At 42.7% G+C, this 15,854-nt stretch overlaps 1 protein-coding gene across 1 annotated transcript in view; it reads left to right on the plus strand.

The window, feature by feature from the left end:
• The window catches only part of Balat (Beta-alanine transporter), an 86,686-nt gene that overhangs the window by 43,916 nt on the left and 26,916 nt on the right, over window positions 1-15,854 (plus strand). The window contains exons 4-5 of the mRNA XM_080285645.1: window positions 10,403-10,557; window positions 14,390-14,558. Coding sequence (XP_080141771.1) covers window positions 10,403-10,557; window positions 14,390-14,558 — 324 coding nt within the window. The remainder of the gene's footprint in view (window positions 1-10,402; window positions 10,558-14,389; window positions 14,559-15,854) is intronic.

Here is a 15,854-nt window from a genome sequence, read left to right on the forward strand (position 1 = left end):
TCCTGCAGGAGACAGTACACTACCCATAGGGGTGTCACTGCCCTGGCTTTCTTCGTCAGGAGGGGTGCAGCGAGGCTCTCCCATTTGAGGGCCTCGACCTGAGAGGCCCTCGTGCTGGAGCCTCGTCGGTGGGGTGCAGGGAGGTTCTCCAACCTGCGGGCCTCAACCTGAAGGGCTGCCCTCGGGACTGGGGCCGAACAGCTGCAGGAGACGGGCCTGTCACCTCTTCTTCCGGGCGGAGTGCCGTGGGGGAGTGGAGCCCAAACGGCCTGGTTCTGGGGCTCGCTGGTCTGGTCTGGTCGCCTGGGTGCTGCGGTCGCCTGTAGGGAGGGGCACCATCAGAGGCAGACTGCGGCACCGCTTCTGGCCGGCGTCCGTCAGAGACCGGGGCCGACCAGGGGTAGGCGGCAGGGCCAACACAGGGCCACGCCACCACTCCGGCAACACCTCCGGGGAACCACACCTGGAGGGAGTAAGAGAGGGGCATCCCACGCAGCCGAGAGGTGGAAGGCCAGTCGAGCAAGGGACCTCCTTCTCTGGGAGGACCTCAGGAACCATGAATGAAGAACGTACAGTGGCCATTCCTTCCCCAACACGTACAGTGGCCGTTGTGGCGGTTCTGTAATCTCCAGGGTCCATAGCTGAAGGGCATACAGTGGCCGCTCCTTCCCCCACATGTACAGTGGCCGTTGTGGCAGTGCTGCTCCCGAAAGAGGAAGAGGCAGATGAGGGGCGCACAGTGGCCGCTCCCTCCCCGGCACGTACAGTGACTGTTACCGCGGGTCTGCCTTCCCCACGGGAAGTAACTGAAAGATGTACAGTGGGCACTCCTTCCCCAGCACATACAGTGGCCATTACCGCGGTGTCACTCCCGTAGGAGGAAGAGGTATAGTCTCACCAATCTAAAACCAAGGTTTGGGTGGGGTCTGGCACTGGGTGCAGCCATGCCATACTTCCTAAATGAGCGATGAGTAGATTCTGTTATATATGTAATAGGCATCACAGATAGGTACACACATACTAATACAATATAAACGTAAGTATTCTAGCATATCAAAGGAAGGTAAACTAGTAATGCATATGGCTCTTGTACATCAATAAAGAAACGTGGCATACATATTTTACAGTGTTGCTGAAAAAAATTTGGTTACTTTTACCGACTTTCACGGTAGTTCTAAGCTGGGTAAGTAATGTAACAATTACGTTTATAATATAATTTGAAGGAATCAGTAGAACATACGCTATTTTCTTAATAGAAATATATAAGTTAAAACACTCACGAGCGGCAACATCCAGGCCCATACTGGGAATTGATCCATTGGAGGGAGATTTAAGCTTCTGTCACGTGCTTCCACTGTTCACTTTCTGTTATATATATAACTTAAATTATATTTATGACTTAAATTAGTTTGTCGTTACACACACACTCATACACACACACACACACACACACGGCATCGTCGGAGGAAGACGTCTTTTACCGGCTCTCCATACCAGCTCAACACGGCCAGAGGCATTACCTAAATAAGTATCTTTGAATGAGTCAAGCTCTTTACCAGGTTAGACTAAATGGTTTTTCATTATTGAAAGGAAAAGAAATAGTAAGTTTAAATAAGACTGATCAAACAACAAAGAACCACGATGCGTTGAGTCAGCTGGGCTTGTTTATACTACGGCAACACGCGGAAAGTGTAAGTGCATACTCCTCATTTAGTATTACAAAATGGATACATACTTCAGTATAACAAATTTGGAAAAGAAAAGGGATAAAAGTAAAAAGCAAAATGATGATTTCTACCAAGAACTGGTTGAAGTGGAGACTCACAATAGACTGGTTGAACGTGTACACAAACTAGAAATGGCTTTCAAAAATGAAATGGATGAAATAAAGAAGCAAATGCACTTGCAAAAGGAAGAGATAGAAAAACTGGGAAGGGAGGCCAATAAGAAAGACACAACCATCAGTGAACTAACAGTGGAATTGAATACCCTTAGGAAGAAAGTGAGTGAAATGGGAAGTACAGTATTTAGTCACGAGAGTGTTATGGAAGAGTTAAAAAATGACACAGAGACAATTAGACAAGCAAGCAGTCTTATGGACCAGAGCAGTGATATTGAGAAGATAACACAGGTGAATGAAGCTGTGCAAAGCTACAAAAATGATGTAGAAACCACATGCTGAAATGGTGAAAGTAAAGAAAGACTTAGAAACAAGGGTGGAGGAAAAAAACATTAAAAAGGAAGTGAAAAGAATAATTCAAAACAATCCAAAGTTAGTCAGAGATTCAGTAGAAATAAATAAATCAATAGTAATCACTGGTATAGAAGAGGAAGAAATTAAAAACAAAATCACTAGAGACAAAAAGGGGATGGCAAATGTAATGAGCTTACTGAAAGAAGTATCAGAGGAAATCTGTAGTAAAGACATAGAGGAACACAAAAGGTTAGAGAAATACGAGAAAAGCAAGACAAGACCTCTAAAGGTGACTTTCCAGAGTGTAAACACTGTGGAAGAGATACTAAAAAATGCAAAGAATCTTATGGAAAAAGAGGAGTTCAAAAATGTATGGATAAAAAGATACCTAACACAAGAGGAACTGGAATTACTGAAAGAGAAAAGGGAGGAAGCAAAAACAAAAAATGAGGGAAGATCAGAAGAGGACAAGAAGAAATTTTTTTACAAAGTAATAGGATTGCAGGTACGAAAGTGGTACACAAACAGGATGGAAGAAAAAGGAGGAAGTTAGTAGAACCATGTCATGACAAGTATATAAACAAGATGATAAAATTGATGTACTCAAATGTGGATGGAATGGTATCTAAATTACTAGAGATGAATGATTATGTCAGAGAAAATGAACCACAAATAATATGCCTAACTGAGACAAAATTAACACCAAGGATATCCAATGACATACTAAACTTAGAGGAATACAATATATGGAGAAGAGACAGAAACTTAAAAAAAGGAGGAGGAATTATAATATTAACTAAGAAAAATCTAAAAGTCAAGGAAATAAACCTAGATATACCATCACAAGTAGAAATGATTGCAGTAGAGATCGACACATCTGAAGGTAAAGTAATTGTAGCCAATTTGTATATGCCACCCAGATCAAACACTTGGGAAAGAGACGAATATGAGGACCTGGCAGAGAGTACAATTCAGAGTATAAGATCCTTGCTATATAAAATGGAAGAGAAATCGGAAAGAATTATACTAACTGGGGATTTCAATACAAATATAAATTGGAATACTCTAGATATAAATAGCCAAGAAAGCTGTTGGGACCAAAAGCTCCTGGATCTCGTACAAGAGTTTTTCTTAACGCAACATGTGAGGGAAACCACTAGAAAAAGAGGACTTGATGTACCTTCAGTGCTAGATCTAATATTTACTAGGCAAGAAAATGACATTGACAGTTTAATATATCACCCTCCACTCGGCAAAAGCGATCATGCAGTACTAAATTATAACTTCAGGATAGCATATGACATAGTAAACAGCAATGACAGTTACAAAAAGAGACTAAACTATAAAAAGGGAAATTATCAAGACCTAAAGAAGTATTTCTTAGAAGTTGACTGGGAAAATGAGCTGAGAGGACAAGATTTAAATGTTGTATATAAAAATTTTTGTGAATTTTATGAAATAGGAGTCCAGAAGTACATCCCACAGCACAAAGAAGCAGATAAGAAAATACAGAAATGGTTCAATACAGAATGTAAAAAATCAAAAGAAAGAAGAGATTTGTTGTGGAATAGATACAGAAGACACAATATTGAAAGGGCGTATAATAATTACAAACAGGCAAGAAACGACTATACAAGAATAAGGAGGGAAGCCCAAAAACAGTTTGAGGAGGATATAATAAATAAAAGTAGTGATCAACCAAAACTGTTTTACAGCTATATCAGAAGCAAAACCAAAGTAAAAGATATAATACAATCCATCACGGACGAGGGAATCACTTATACACAAGAGAAAGATATTTGTGAAGCACTAAATAAGAATTTCCAATTAGTTTTTACAGAAGAAAAAAATTTTGAGAGGGAATATGTGGAACACGCATGTCCACACATACTACCAGATATACAAATAGCAGAAAAAGTAATACAGGAGGAGTTAAGTAGATTAGACAGAGGAAAAGCAAGTGGTCCTGATGAAATTTCATGTTGGGTGTTACGAGAATGTGCAAAGGAGTTAAGTAAACCATTATTTTTAATTTTCAAGAAATCCTTGAGTCAAGGGAAACTACCTGATATTTGGAAAAAAGCAAATATAGTCCCCTTATTCAAGAAAGGAAATAGACAAAATCCTCTCAACTACCGACCAGTATCACTGACCAGTGTTGTAAGCAAAGTATTAGAAAAACTTATAAGAAAAGCTTGGGTAAATCATCTAGAAGAACACAGTATGATAACAGAAAGACAGTTTGGCTTCAGAAAAGGAAAATCATGTGTTACTAATCTGTTGAGCTATTATGACAGAGTAACAAACACAATACAGGAAAGGGAAGGATGGGTGGACAGTATCTATTTAGATTTCAAGAAAGCTTTTGACACAGTACCACACCAAAGACTTTTATGGAAGCTGTACCATCAAGGAGGAATTCGAGGCAAACTGTTTTGTTGGATGCAAGACTTTCTCATAAAAAGAGAAATGAGGACAGTACTAAGAGGAAACTACTCATCATGGAAAGAAGTGACTAGTGGAGTACCACAGGGTTCGGTGCTGGCACCAATCATGTTTCTAGTGTACATAAATGATATAAACAGTAACACTGGAAATGACAGCTATCTGAATATGTTTGCAGATGATGCAAAAATACAAAGGAGAATTACTAGCACAGACTCTTGTAGGGAGCTACAAGAAGAATTAAATAAACTTCATGAATGGAGTAGTACATGGCAAATGGAATTCAATGTGGACAAGTGTCATGTAATCAAGTTTGGTAAAAGTGGAAAAAGACCTGATTGGGATTATAAGTTAGGAAATAAAACCCTATACACATCAGAAAGAGAGAAAGACCTAGGTGTGATTATCAATAACAGACTATCTCCGGCTGACCACATCAGCGAGAAGGTACGGAACATGTATACACTGCTTGCAAATATGAGAATAGCATTCACATACATAAATGAAGACATGCTAAGAAGGATAATAACATCATTCATTAGACCAACCCTGGAATATGCATCAATAGTCTGGAGTCCTCATCTCAAAAAGCATATAGACAAGATTGAAAAAGTTCAAAGGGCCGCTACAAGATGGATATCAAGCTTAAGGGACCTAAGCTATGAAGAAAGACTAAATAAACTGAATCTACCAACACTACAGGAGAGAAGGAAAAGAGGTGACATGATAATGCTATATAAGTGCATATCAGGAAAGGAGAAAATAGACATAAATGATTACTTAACATATGGAGAAGCATCAGCAAGAGGACACTGCAAAAAACTGCATAAGAAGAGAGGTGATAAAGACGTAAGGAAATTCAGTTTCCCAAACAGAGCAATTGATCAATGGAATGCACTACCGAATGAAATAGTGTGTGCCAAAACAATTCACAAATTTAAGGATAGGTACGATAAATATGGTCTAAGACACGGGACAATACGAGCTTGACTCATTCCTGTAAAGATACAATTAGGTAAGAACAATTAGGTAAGAACACACACACAGAAGTGGGAGAAGTCATGTCAGGCCAGGTGGCGAGATGTGAGCGGACGAACTCTAACGGTGTCAGGTCAGCCACTAGCCAATCAGAGTATAGGAAACAAGGCAGCGCTGTACGCCGGGAAATCCCCGGCTGGACTCCACCCAAACCTTGGTTTTAGATTGGTGAGACTATAGTGGATGAGGGGCGTACAGTGGCCGTACCCTTCCCAACATGTACAGTGGCCGTTATCGCGGTTCCACTCCTGCTTCCTTTGCCAGCCAGAGTGCGCTCAATAGCTAACACTCCTGTGGTCTTACTCCCGTAGGAGGAGGAGGTAGTGGATGAGGGGCATACAGTGGCCGTACCCTCCCCGACACGTACAGTGGCCGTTATTGCGGTTCCTTTCCTCCTTTCTTTGCCAGTCGGAGTGCGCTCAATAGCTATGGCGGTACCAATCTTAAGTGGCGGTTTAGGTGGGGCACGAATCTCTGTACAGTGTTGCCACGTGTTCCATACCCGCTATGTGAACGGCTCTGATAAATATAATAGGCATCACAATAAGATAAACACATAAGAATATATTGGTAACGTGTTTATTATAATATATGAAAGAACAGTAAACTTATTATGCATAAAATATTTATACAGCAATACAGAAACGTGGCATAAATATTTTGCAGTGTTGCTTAAAAAAAAGTAGTCACTTTTATTGGCTGTTACCGTATTTTGGGGGTTGGTAATAATATCACAATTATGATTATAAGATAATGTGCAGGATTATAAGTAAAAATATGTCAATTTCTTAGTAAAAAAAAAAATAATAATACATTAAACCCTCGTGAGAGGCAACACTCACACACACCCAGTCCCACCTGGCCAGAGCTTCGTCTATCCTAGGCCTGTTTGGGGACACTTAAAAAAAGACGCGCCAAGACTTTTACCTCCTGGGTGGTGTGGAAATAAAGTCAAATTTACAATATGTTCATTATGACGTAAAAGAAAATAACCAAAATGTATCCTAAAATACCAGATGAGAGAGAGAGAGAGAGAGGGGGGAGGGGGGAGGCAGACCAGGGGCAGTGTTGAGTGCAGCTGACTGAGAGATGGAGGAAGGGAGGGAACGAAGGAGGGAGAGAGTGATTGAATGAAAACAAATCATGGCGCCACAATAGTGAGGTCATCTGGCGCCATATGTAAAACAATAATATTTTTAAATATAATTAGATAATAAAAACAAAATAAAGAAATGAAAGCACAAATTTGTCACTCATAAAAGAAACAAAATTCCCAAGGGTGACGCACATCCCCCCCCAGGAGAGAGAGAGAGAGAGAGAGACATCGCGGGTATGGAAAACATGGCACCACTGCACAGAGGTTGGTGCCCCACCCAAACCGCCAGTTAAGAATAGTACCACCATAACACTCAGAGGCCGTCTTCAGATGTGGCTGTAGCTGAAGGGCGTACAGTGGCCGTACCTTCCCCCACACGTATAGTGGCCGTTGTGGCGGTGCTACAGGGGGAAAGCAACCTAGGGGCGTACAGTGGCCGTACCCTCCCCGGCACGTACAGTGGCCGTACTGCGGTGTTGCTTGGGAATGAATCTGGCTCAGTCCCACCCCGAACCTGGTGAAGGCTGTCCCGCCCGCAGGGTCGTGTCTTCTGCCGGCGTAGCTTCTGTCGGACCGGTTGAGGGACAGAGGGACTCGGGACGGGAGCACCGGTGTCCTTCTTGTCCCGGGTTGACCTCTCGGTGACCCGGCCCTCCGTGGTGTCCTCCTGGGGTGGTGGTGAGGCGGCGGCTCGGTAGTAGGGTGGGAGGTGGTGGGGTGGTCGGTCCGGCGGCGGCAGGTATTTCACATATTTATCCACATAATCTATAGCTTTTGTTGGTTAATTACATCGTTTTATATTTCATTGCTCTTACTCTTATTCCACTTCGTGCGTTTTTTTTTTTTAATGTATTCATTAGGTTCAACTACTGTCTCCTGTATTATTCCACAAGGTTTCCTCGAGGCTAATTAAATCATTGGGTGTTATCGGGAATCTAATAGGGCATTAACCGCCTTTGATTGTTATGATTTTAAACTTTTGGACGATGGTAGGCCACCTTGTATATATATCTGCATCAGTCTATAATAGGTCCACTGTAGGACCATACCTTCATCCCCGAGGATGAATGACGATTCCCCATGCTGGCGAAGGACGAATGGGAAGGGGTGTCGTAGGAAGAGTCATGCATGTGGTAACTGAAGAGTTTTAATGAGCTTTTGTGCATAGTAGAATCTACATATGCCATCGGTAGAACTGGCAGGGTGCAAACTTACCGTATGTATTCATATGAATGAGCATACTACCAGCATCTACTTTTAATGTTTGTGCCACAGTTTGCTTTCAATCCTTGACTCAGGGCACTCGCACCGTGAGACGAGGAAACTACCGATCAAGCCACCGCAGCTCCAGGCTTGGCTGTGCCGAATAAGATCGTCTGGGGTTAACAAGAGTTGCTCTACATAACTCGTCAGCTGCTGTTAGCGATTAGAGAGAAAGGGGAGGGGCAGGCATGTGTGGGAAAAGGAAGCAAGGGAGAGTAACAGTGCGGAAAGAAGGGTGGGAGAGAGAGAGAGGAGGTACTCTCCTTTCCCTCTTTCATCTTATTTCTTTCATTCCTCCATCATTCACCTTGTGTCCTTTTCATCCCATTCTCTTCACGCCTTTCTGTTGTCTTTCCTTTCTCTTTTCTTCCATTCTCTTCGTCTCCCCTCTTTCATCTCTCTCTCTCTCTCTCTCTCTCTCTCTCTCTCTCTCTCTCTCTCTCTCTCTCCCTCCCTCCCTCCCTCCCTCCCTCCCTCCCTCCCTCCCTCCCTCCTCTTTCTCTTTTTTCTTTCCCTTCTCCCCCTCATCTTCCTTCTTCCCCTTGCTCACTGTTCTTTCATCTCTTTCTCCTTCCTCCCTCTTCCTTTTTCTTCCCTTTTCACCCTTTTCTTTCGTCAACCCCCTTTCCCCTCTTCTTTCTCCTCTCCTTTTCTCCTTCTTTCCTCTTATCTTTCCCTCTCATCTTTATTCTCCCTTCTCTCTATTCCTTCTTTCTCTTGTCTCTCCGCCCTCTTTCTGCTTCTCTCTTACCCTTGCTCCCTCTTCTTTCTTCCAACTTCTCACATTTCCCTCTCCTCCATTATCCCTCTACTCTTTCATTCTTTCTCTTCCCTTTTCTCCATCCTCTTGTCTTTCTTTTGGTCTCCTTTCTTCCTCTTCTTTCTTGATCCTTCTTTCTTTCTCTTTATAATATCCTTCCTATTTCTCCTTCTTTCTTCTTCCATTTTATCGTGCATTCTTCTCCCTCTTTTTCCTTCTTTCTTCTTCTCGGTTCTCCATCTTTCTTCTTCATCCTCCCTCCCCATCTTCTTTCTCCGTCCCATTCTCCTTTTTTCTCCTTCCCATTTTTCCCCTTCATTTCCCCCTTCCTCTACTTTCTTGTCCTTGCTCCTCCTCCCTCCTTTTTATTCTTACTCCTTTCCCTCTCCCTCGCCCTACCTTGTTCATCCTTCCCCCCCCCCCTTTTTTTTTTCACTTCCCTTTCTCCACCTTTATTCCCCTCCCCTTACTCACCCCGTTCCTTCCTCCTAATCACCCTCTCCCCTCCCCTCACTCACCTCTTCCTTCCTCCCCCTGCCTCCCCCTAATCACCCTCTCCCCTCTTCTTACTCACTCCTTTCCTTCCTCCCTCTGCCCCCCCCCCTCAATCACCCTCTCCCCTCAAATTGCCCAACCACCGTACACCCAGCTTTCGTTAGGGCTGTTACGTTTGTTTTTGTGCCATCTAATTAATCTATTATGCTTCTTACGGCACTTGACCTCTTCAGTACAGGAACTTATTTTTGGCTCATATTTGACAATTTTATTCAATTTAAGGGAACAGGTAAAGCCGTTATTAACCCTTTGATATCCCTTTTAATTCATTCTTGTTGCTACCAGGCGATTATATTCAATTTAGGAAACGCCTCTCAGTACTCAAGAGATTTGTTAACAGTCCTAGAAACCTATCTTAAGTTGAAATGGCCTCTTTAATTTGTTCCTGCCGGTACTAGACATTTATATTCAATCTAGGAAATGCCTGTCAGTCCTGAAGAGAATTGTCAAGGCTGGATCTAACCCGTCCAGTTCTAGATGCCTATCCTAAGCTGAATAAAATAGTGTAATTAGGAGATGGCAAGAATCCAGTGAAGAAGACGTCCACGAACTCAGTTGGGCAATCCCCTCGCTAATAGAGGTCCTTCCCAATTCAAAGAAAAAAATCCGGCAGTAACCTCCGTTTGTTTTCATTTCTTTTATAAAGGCCTTCTTCATCTACCTGTTTATCGATTGTTTCTATGGTTTTGCCGCTCCTTCACCCTCGCCTCTCCCCTCTTCCCTTTTTCTTTTTCTGTACTCCCTCCTCTCCTTTTTCATTCTTTCTTATTCCCTTCTTCCCTTTTCTGTCGACCCTACCCTTTCTTTTCATTCTTTTTCTCATCTTTCCTCCCTTCCCTCTCCTTTCATCCCCTCCTCCCCTGTCCTTCCTTATACCCTCCCTTCTCCTCCCTTCCTTCTCATTTCTTTCCCTCCCTTCTCCTCCCTTCCTTCTCATTTCTTTCCCTCCCTTCCCATCCATCTTCTATTCTCCCTTTCCTCTCACTCCATTCTTCTTAATTATTTTTCTTCCCTCTTCCATTTGCATTAATTTCTCTCTCTCCTCTTTCAGATGTGGTCGTCGTCCTGCCTTCTTCATCTACCTGGTAATCGAGTGCGCATTCGGTATTGCCACATCTTTCACCACATCCTTCATCTGGTGGCTGGTGTGTCGTGTGGGCGTTGGCTTCACTGTACCTGCCATCATGTCCACACCCATGGTCCTTGGTGGGTTGGGTCGTGTTAGTATGGATTGAGTCCCTTCAGGTCAAGTTGGGTTCATCGCTGGTGGGTTGGGCCTGGCTGGTCATGTAAGGTCAGATTCATCCTTGGTGGGCTGGATCATGTTCATTTTGGTCAGCTTGGTTCAAGTTGTTCAGTTTGGGTTGGGTTGGTCCTCTGTGGGTTGACTCAGTTCAGGTCATTTCAGGTGAAGTTGGATTGGTATTTAGTGGGTTTAGTTGAGTTGTCTTCAAGGTTGGTTCAGGGTGGATTGGGTTAATTTCGGTTAGGTCAGGTAACTGGGCCTGTTCAGGTTGGGTTAAATCTGATTGGCTGGAGTGCAGTATAAAATAGACTGTAAAGTGTTGTGGGATGAGACAGGCATTGGAGTCCAGAGAGGGTCAGTATGTTCATATGTTGTGGGAATGGATGGGAATACAGAAGTTAGATATTGGAGGTCATTCCTCAACTGAATAAAATTGTTTACTGATACAAGGAGTAAAATAGGATGGACATCATTTTTAGGATTTTAATAAGGACTTTTTCTAATCCTAGCATAGGGGAGCGCGGTAGCTCGGTGGTAGGGTGTTGGGCTTGTAATCGTGAGGTTGCGAGCTCGCGCCCCGCCCGGTGGCTGCCGTGCTGGGAGGGGTAGCGCTCTCCTGTAACCCTAGCAGGGCTATATGATCTGATGAGGTCTAGCTCGGGGATTAATCCCCCCTTTTTTTAATCCCAGCATTGCAAGAGGTCTTCCTTGAGCTGAACAGAATTGTCGAATGATAGCAGGAAGCAAAATAATGCATCTTCACACTGAATGGGCTGCAAGAGTAGATATAAGGCATTAGAGTAGGTAGACTGACAGATGAACAGAAGTCAGCTGATTAGGAGACCGCCAGAGAAGGTAAGAGGGTGGAATTGTAGTTTTAATGTGCTTGTGTCTTGTGAAATTAAGCCTCATGAACCCAGCAATGGGGAAAGCATCTGGAATTGATGGAGTGTGTGGTGAAATGCTGAAGCATGGGGGAGAGATAGTAGTAGATTTGGATGTGGAAGATGTGCAAATTGGCCTGGGAGGAAGGTAGAGTCCCGGAGGATTGGAAGTCAGGTATAATTATTCCCCTGTACAAAGGAAAAGGGGAAAAAGAAGTGTGTGGTAATCATAGGGCCATTTGTCTTCTTAGTGTAAGAGGAGAAGTATATGGTAGGATACTTATTGACAGAGTTAAAGAAAGAACAGAGGAATTAGTTGGAGAAGAACAGGGAGGTTTTAGGAAGAGAAGAGGTTGTGTAGATCAGATATTCATTCTTAGATCTTTAGTGGAAAAGTTTCTAGAGAAAGAATTTGTATGTGGTCTTCATGGATTTGGTGAAAGCATATGACAGGGTGGATAGACAAGGTTTGTGGAAAGTATGACATGTGGAGGTGTTGGAGGACTACTGGGCCTTGGGATAGGCTACTGCCCCCAAGATATAGGCCCTGAAGCCTTTGCCCAGAGTCGGACACAAAAAAAAAAAAAAAAAAAAAAAAAGATGGGAAGTTGTTGAAGGCCGTGAAGAGAATGTATGAGGGTGCTAAGGCTGCACTGCATGAAGATAGTGAACTGAGTAAATTTTTCTATTTGAAGGTTGGATTGAAACAAGGATGTGTCATATCTCCATGGTTGTTCAATCTGTATATGGATGGGGTTATAAAAGAGATACAAGGTAGGGCAGTGGATGTTGGAGCAGCGCTAGTAAGAGAGGGCAGTGTTTGGAAACTACCCGTACTCTTGTCTGCAGATGATACTGTGTTGTTAAGTGAAGACGAAGGGGAGCTGCAAGGCTTGGTGAATGAGTTTGGGAGAGTGTGTAAGAAACGGAATCTAAAGGTGAATGTAGGGAAAAGTAAAGTTATGGTCTTTGAGAGAAATGAAGTCAGTGAATGTACAGTGAGGCTAGATGATGAGGAAATGGAAAATGTGAGTGCGTTTAAGTACTTGGGTAGTGTGATGAGTAAGGATGGAAGTTTAGAGGGTGAAGTGCTTGAAAGGGTGGAACAGGGAAGAAAAGTTGCTGGTTCCTTGAAAGCAGTGATAAAAAACAGGGAAGTGAGCGTGGAAGTGAAAAAACTATAACATGACAGTATTGAGATACCAACTCTAACTTATGGAAGTGAAGCTTGGACCTTGTTAGAGAGACACAAGTCAAGAGTGAGAGCAGTGGAAATGAGTTATTTGAGAGGAGCATGTGGAGTCACATGGAGAGACAGACTGACAAATGAGGAAGTGAAGGAGTGTTGATGTGTGGATGTGGATATGATAGGAAGCGTAAGGAGAAACACACTGAGGTGGTTTGGACATGTGGAGAGGATGGAGAGCGAGAGACTGACGAGGAGAATGTATGTGAGTGAGGTGGAAGGGGGGAGAGGGAGGGGGAGGCCAAGGATGAGATGGAGGGATGGAGTGGAGAGGTATATGAGAGAGGGGTGTGTGAGCTGGGAGCAGGGTAGTGAAATGGGGAGGGACAGGGCAACATGGAGGCGATTTGTTTGTGACCACCCCTTACGGGATTGAGGCGTCTGACAATAGATAGATAGATAACCCAGCAAAGAAAGAAGTAATTGTGTTAAAGTGCAGCACTTATTATGGACAAGAGAGGAAGATCACTGCTGGCATGAAAGAAAGCAGAGCTGTATTTTGTGACAGTCATGAAAGGAAGAAGCAGTACAGTAACATCATCATCATCATCACTATCATCATCTTTGTCAGTATCTGTGTCATCATCTACATCATTATCATCATCTTTCTCATTATCAGTGTCATCCTCATCATTCATGATCATCATCATCTTTGTCATTATCAGTGTCATCATCATCATCATCACCATCACCATATAGACAAGGTTATAAAATCTAATGCAAAACTCTTTATCTCTTTCTGAACATGAATTGGATAACCCCCTGACATAGATGCAGTAGGGTTCATGGGCATTATTCACTCTTCCACCTCCAGGGAAAAGTACTTTGAAAACACTTCTGCCATGCCGAATTATATTGGGAAGTCCCATGAGGCGAGTTGTCATTGGTTTAATCAGAACACAGCCACAGCCAAGAGGTCTCAGGTTTGATATCTGGGTTGACCAAGGACTGTTCATCAAAGTCCTCTTTGCTCCAGCATATCCAAATGTAGAATTGAGATAGGGGCAGTGAAAATGGCAGTTGTATGTCATAGCGTAGGGATGTTTTGGCGCTCTCCTTGTGTACATACGAAGTGCTCTTGTAGTTTGACTTGTAAGTCAAAAGTGAATTTTGGGGTGATTTGTCTAAAGGTGTGTGTCTGGTGCCTAGTTGATGCTGCTGAATAGTAAAAGATTGAAGCTGTAGAAATTGCATTTACTCAGATCACAGTATGTTATCTGTTACACAGTTGTTTTGTTTGTAGTATTTTATCTCTGTCACTGATTTCTTTTTGTTCTTTCTTTTGTCACTATGCATGAAATCCTGGGCATAGTACTAAGCAGTATCTATTATAATTGTTATTTGCCAGATTAGATCTTCAACCAGAAAAGTTATAAAATGTAAAACTAAAAGACATCAGGATGGGTAATTATACTGTAGTACAGTATAAAGTAGAACTATTGTCCTAGTTTGTTAAGCAGAAAGACATTGTCTCATTACTGAACTTCTGAAGATTAACATAAGATATTCAGACCAAACTACAGTAGTATCAGTGATTGGGCCTGTTTGTCTTTCAAAGCCTAGGTACATTTAGAAACTGACCTGCAAACTTTTTCAGCAATTTTGCGTGTGAGCCTCACAAAGCATATTCACAGGTACAAACTAACCTGCAAACTGTTTCAGCAATTGAACTTGTTGGTCCATCAAAGCGTACATACACAACTGTTGTGATGAATGTGGCGTATTCCTTCACTCTGATCCTGCTGGCTGGGGTGGCTTGGCTGGTGCGGGACTGGGCTCAGCTCTCCCTCGCGACAACTATACCATTCCTTGCCTTCTTTTTCTTTTGGTGGTTAGTTGTGGTACATGTTTTGCATATCTGACTAACATAGATTAGACTGTATTGTACATTATAGTGTTATTTTATTTGACTCAGTCACATGAACACATATTATGTTTATCTATCTGTAGTCAGATGCCTTAATCCCAAAAGGGGCTGCCACAAGCAAACTGTCAAAAGGGTGTGAGAAGTACTGTAACTCCATTTTGTGCCATGCTTGTGATGAATGGGTATATAAGACATTTAGTGGTACAGTATTAGAGGTGGGTTGCCAAAAAATGCTGCTTTTGATTGTGTGGCATGTGAAGGAGAGCAGGCAGAAGCAGAGAGGTGGAAAAGGCTTAATCTAGTTGAAGAGTCATTTGAGTGTGTGGAGGAGTTTTGTTATTTGGGGAAAATAATATGTGCTGGAAGAAGGCTTGGAGTAGCTCAGTAGTAAGGGTAAGAAGTGGCTGGAAGAAATTCAGGGAGTTATTGCCTCTCCTAACACTGAGAGGACTCTTCCTCTGTGCTAAGATGTCACTGTATGCAGCACTTATTATTGTATTGATGTATGGTAATGAAGCCTAGATGGTAAAGGAGAAGCATATTCATAGGCTCAAAAGTACAGAGATGAGAATGATTAGATGGATGTGTAAGGCATCCATGAATGACAGCCTTGGGAGCTAGGATTACAAATAAATAGTTGAGAGGAAAGTTGGGACTTGAATGTATTAGATATGTGATAAGAAGGGGCAGATTGAGATGGTTTGGGCATTTGGAGAGGATGGAGGATGACAGCTGGGTGTGGAAGGTGAGGGGTGTGAATGTTAAGGGTGGAGTTGCAAGAGACATTGAAAAAGACTTGGGACGAGATCATAGTGTGTGACCTCAGCAATAAGGAACTAAATACAGAGGCTGCAAGAGATTGAGCAGCATTAGGCGACCAAGGCTGATGCATGCATGCATGTTGGAGCCTTTGCACATGATGTGACAAAATGAAGTAATAAAAGTGGTATGTATCAGTATCCACAGTTCCCCATAAATTGCAGTATACACTATAGTATAACCTCCCACCCCCACCCCAAGTCCTCCAGAGACCAAGGTCACAATGAAACTTATGATCATTTCCCTTTTGTAATTTTGATTCCTTTTTGGAAGAAGAACAAGAGAAATGACAATACTTCACTCTGCTCTTTTATTCCTCCTTGCAAAAATAGCCTTGGTTATGAGGAACAGTTATAATACTGGAACTAAGATTTGTTTTTTTATGGAGCAAAAGGAGAGGAGAGAGGAAAATCTTCTCATTTGTCTTGTTCTTCCTGCAGA

The sequence above is a fragment of the Coenobita brevimanus genome, chromosome 107 (genome assembly GCF_032717465.1).
Source record: "Coenobita brevimanus isolate Jiangsu-jjx chromosome 107, ASM3271746v2, whole genome shotgun sequence".
Taxonomy (NCBI): domain Eukaryota; kingdom Metazoa; phylum Arthropoda; class Malacostraca; order Decapoda; family Coenobitidae; genus Coenobita; species Coenobita brevimanus.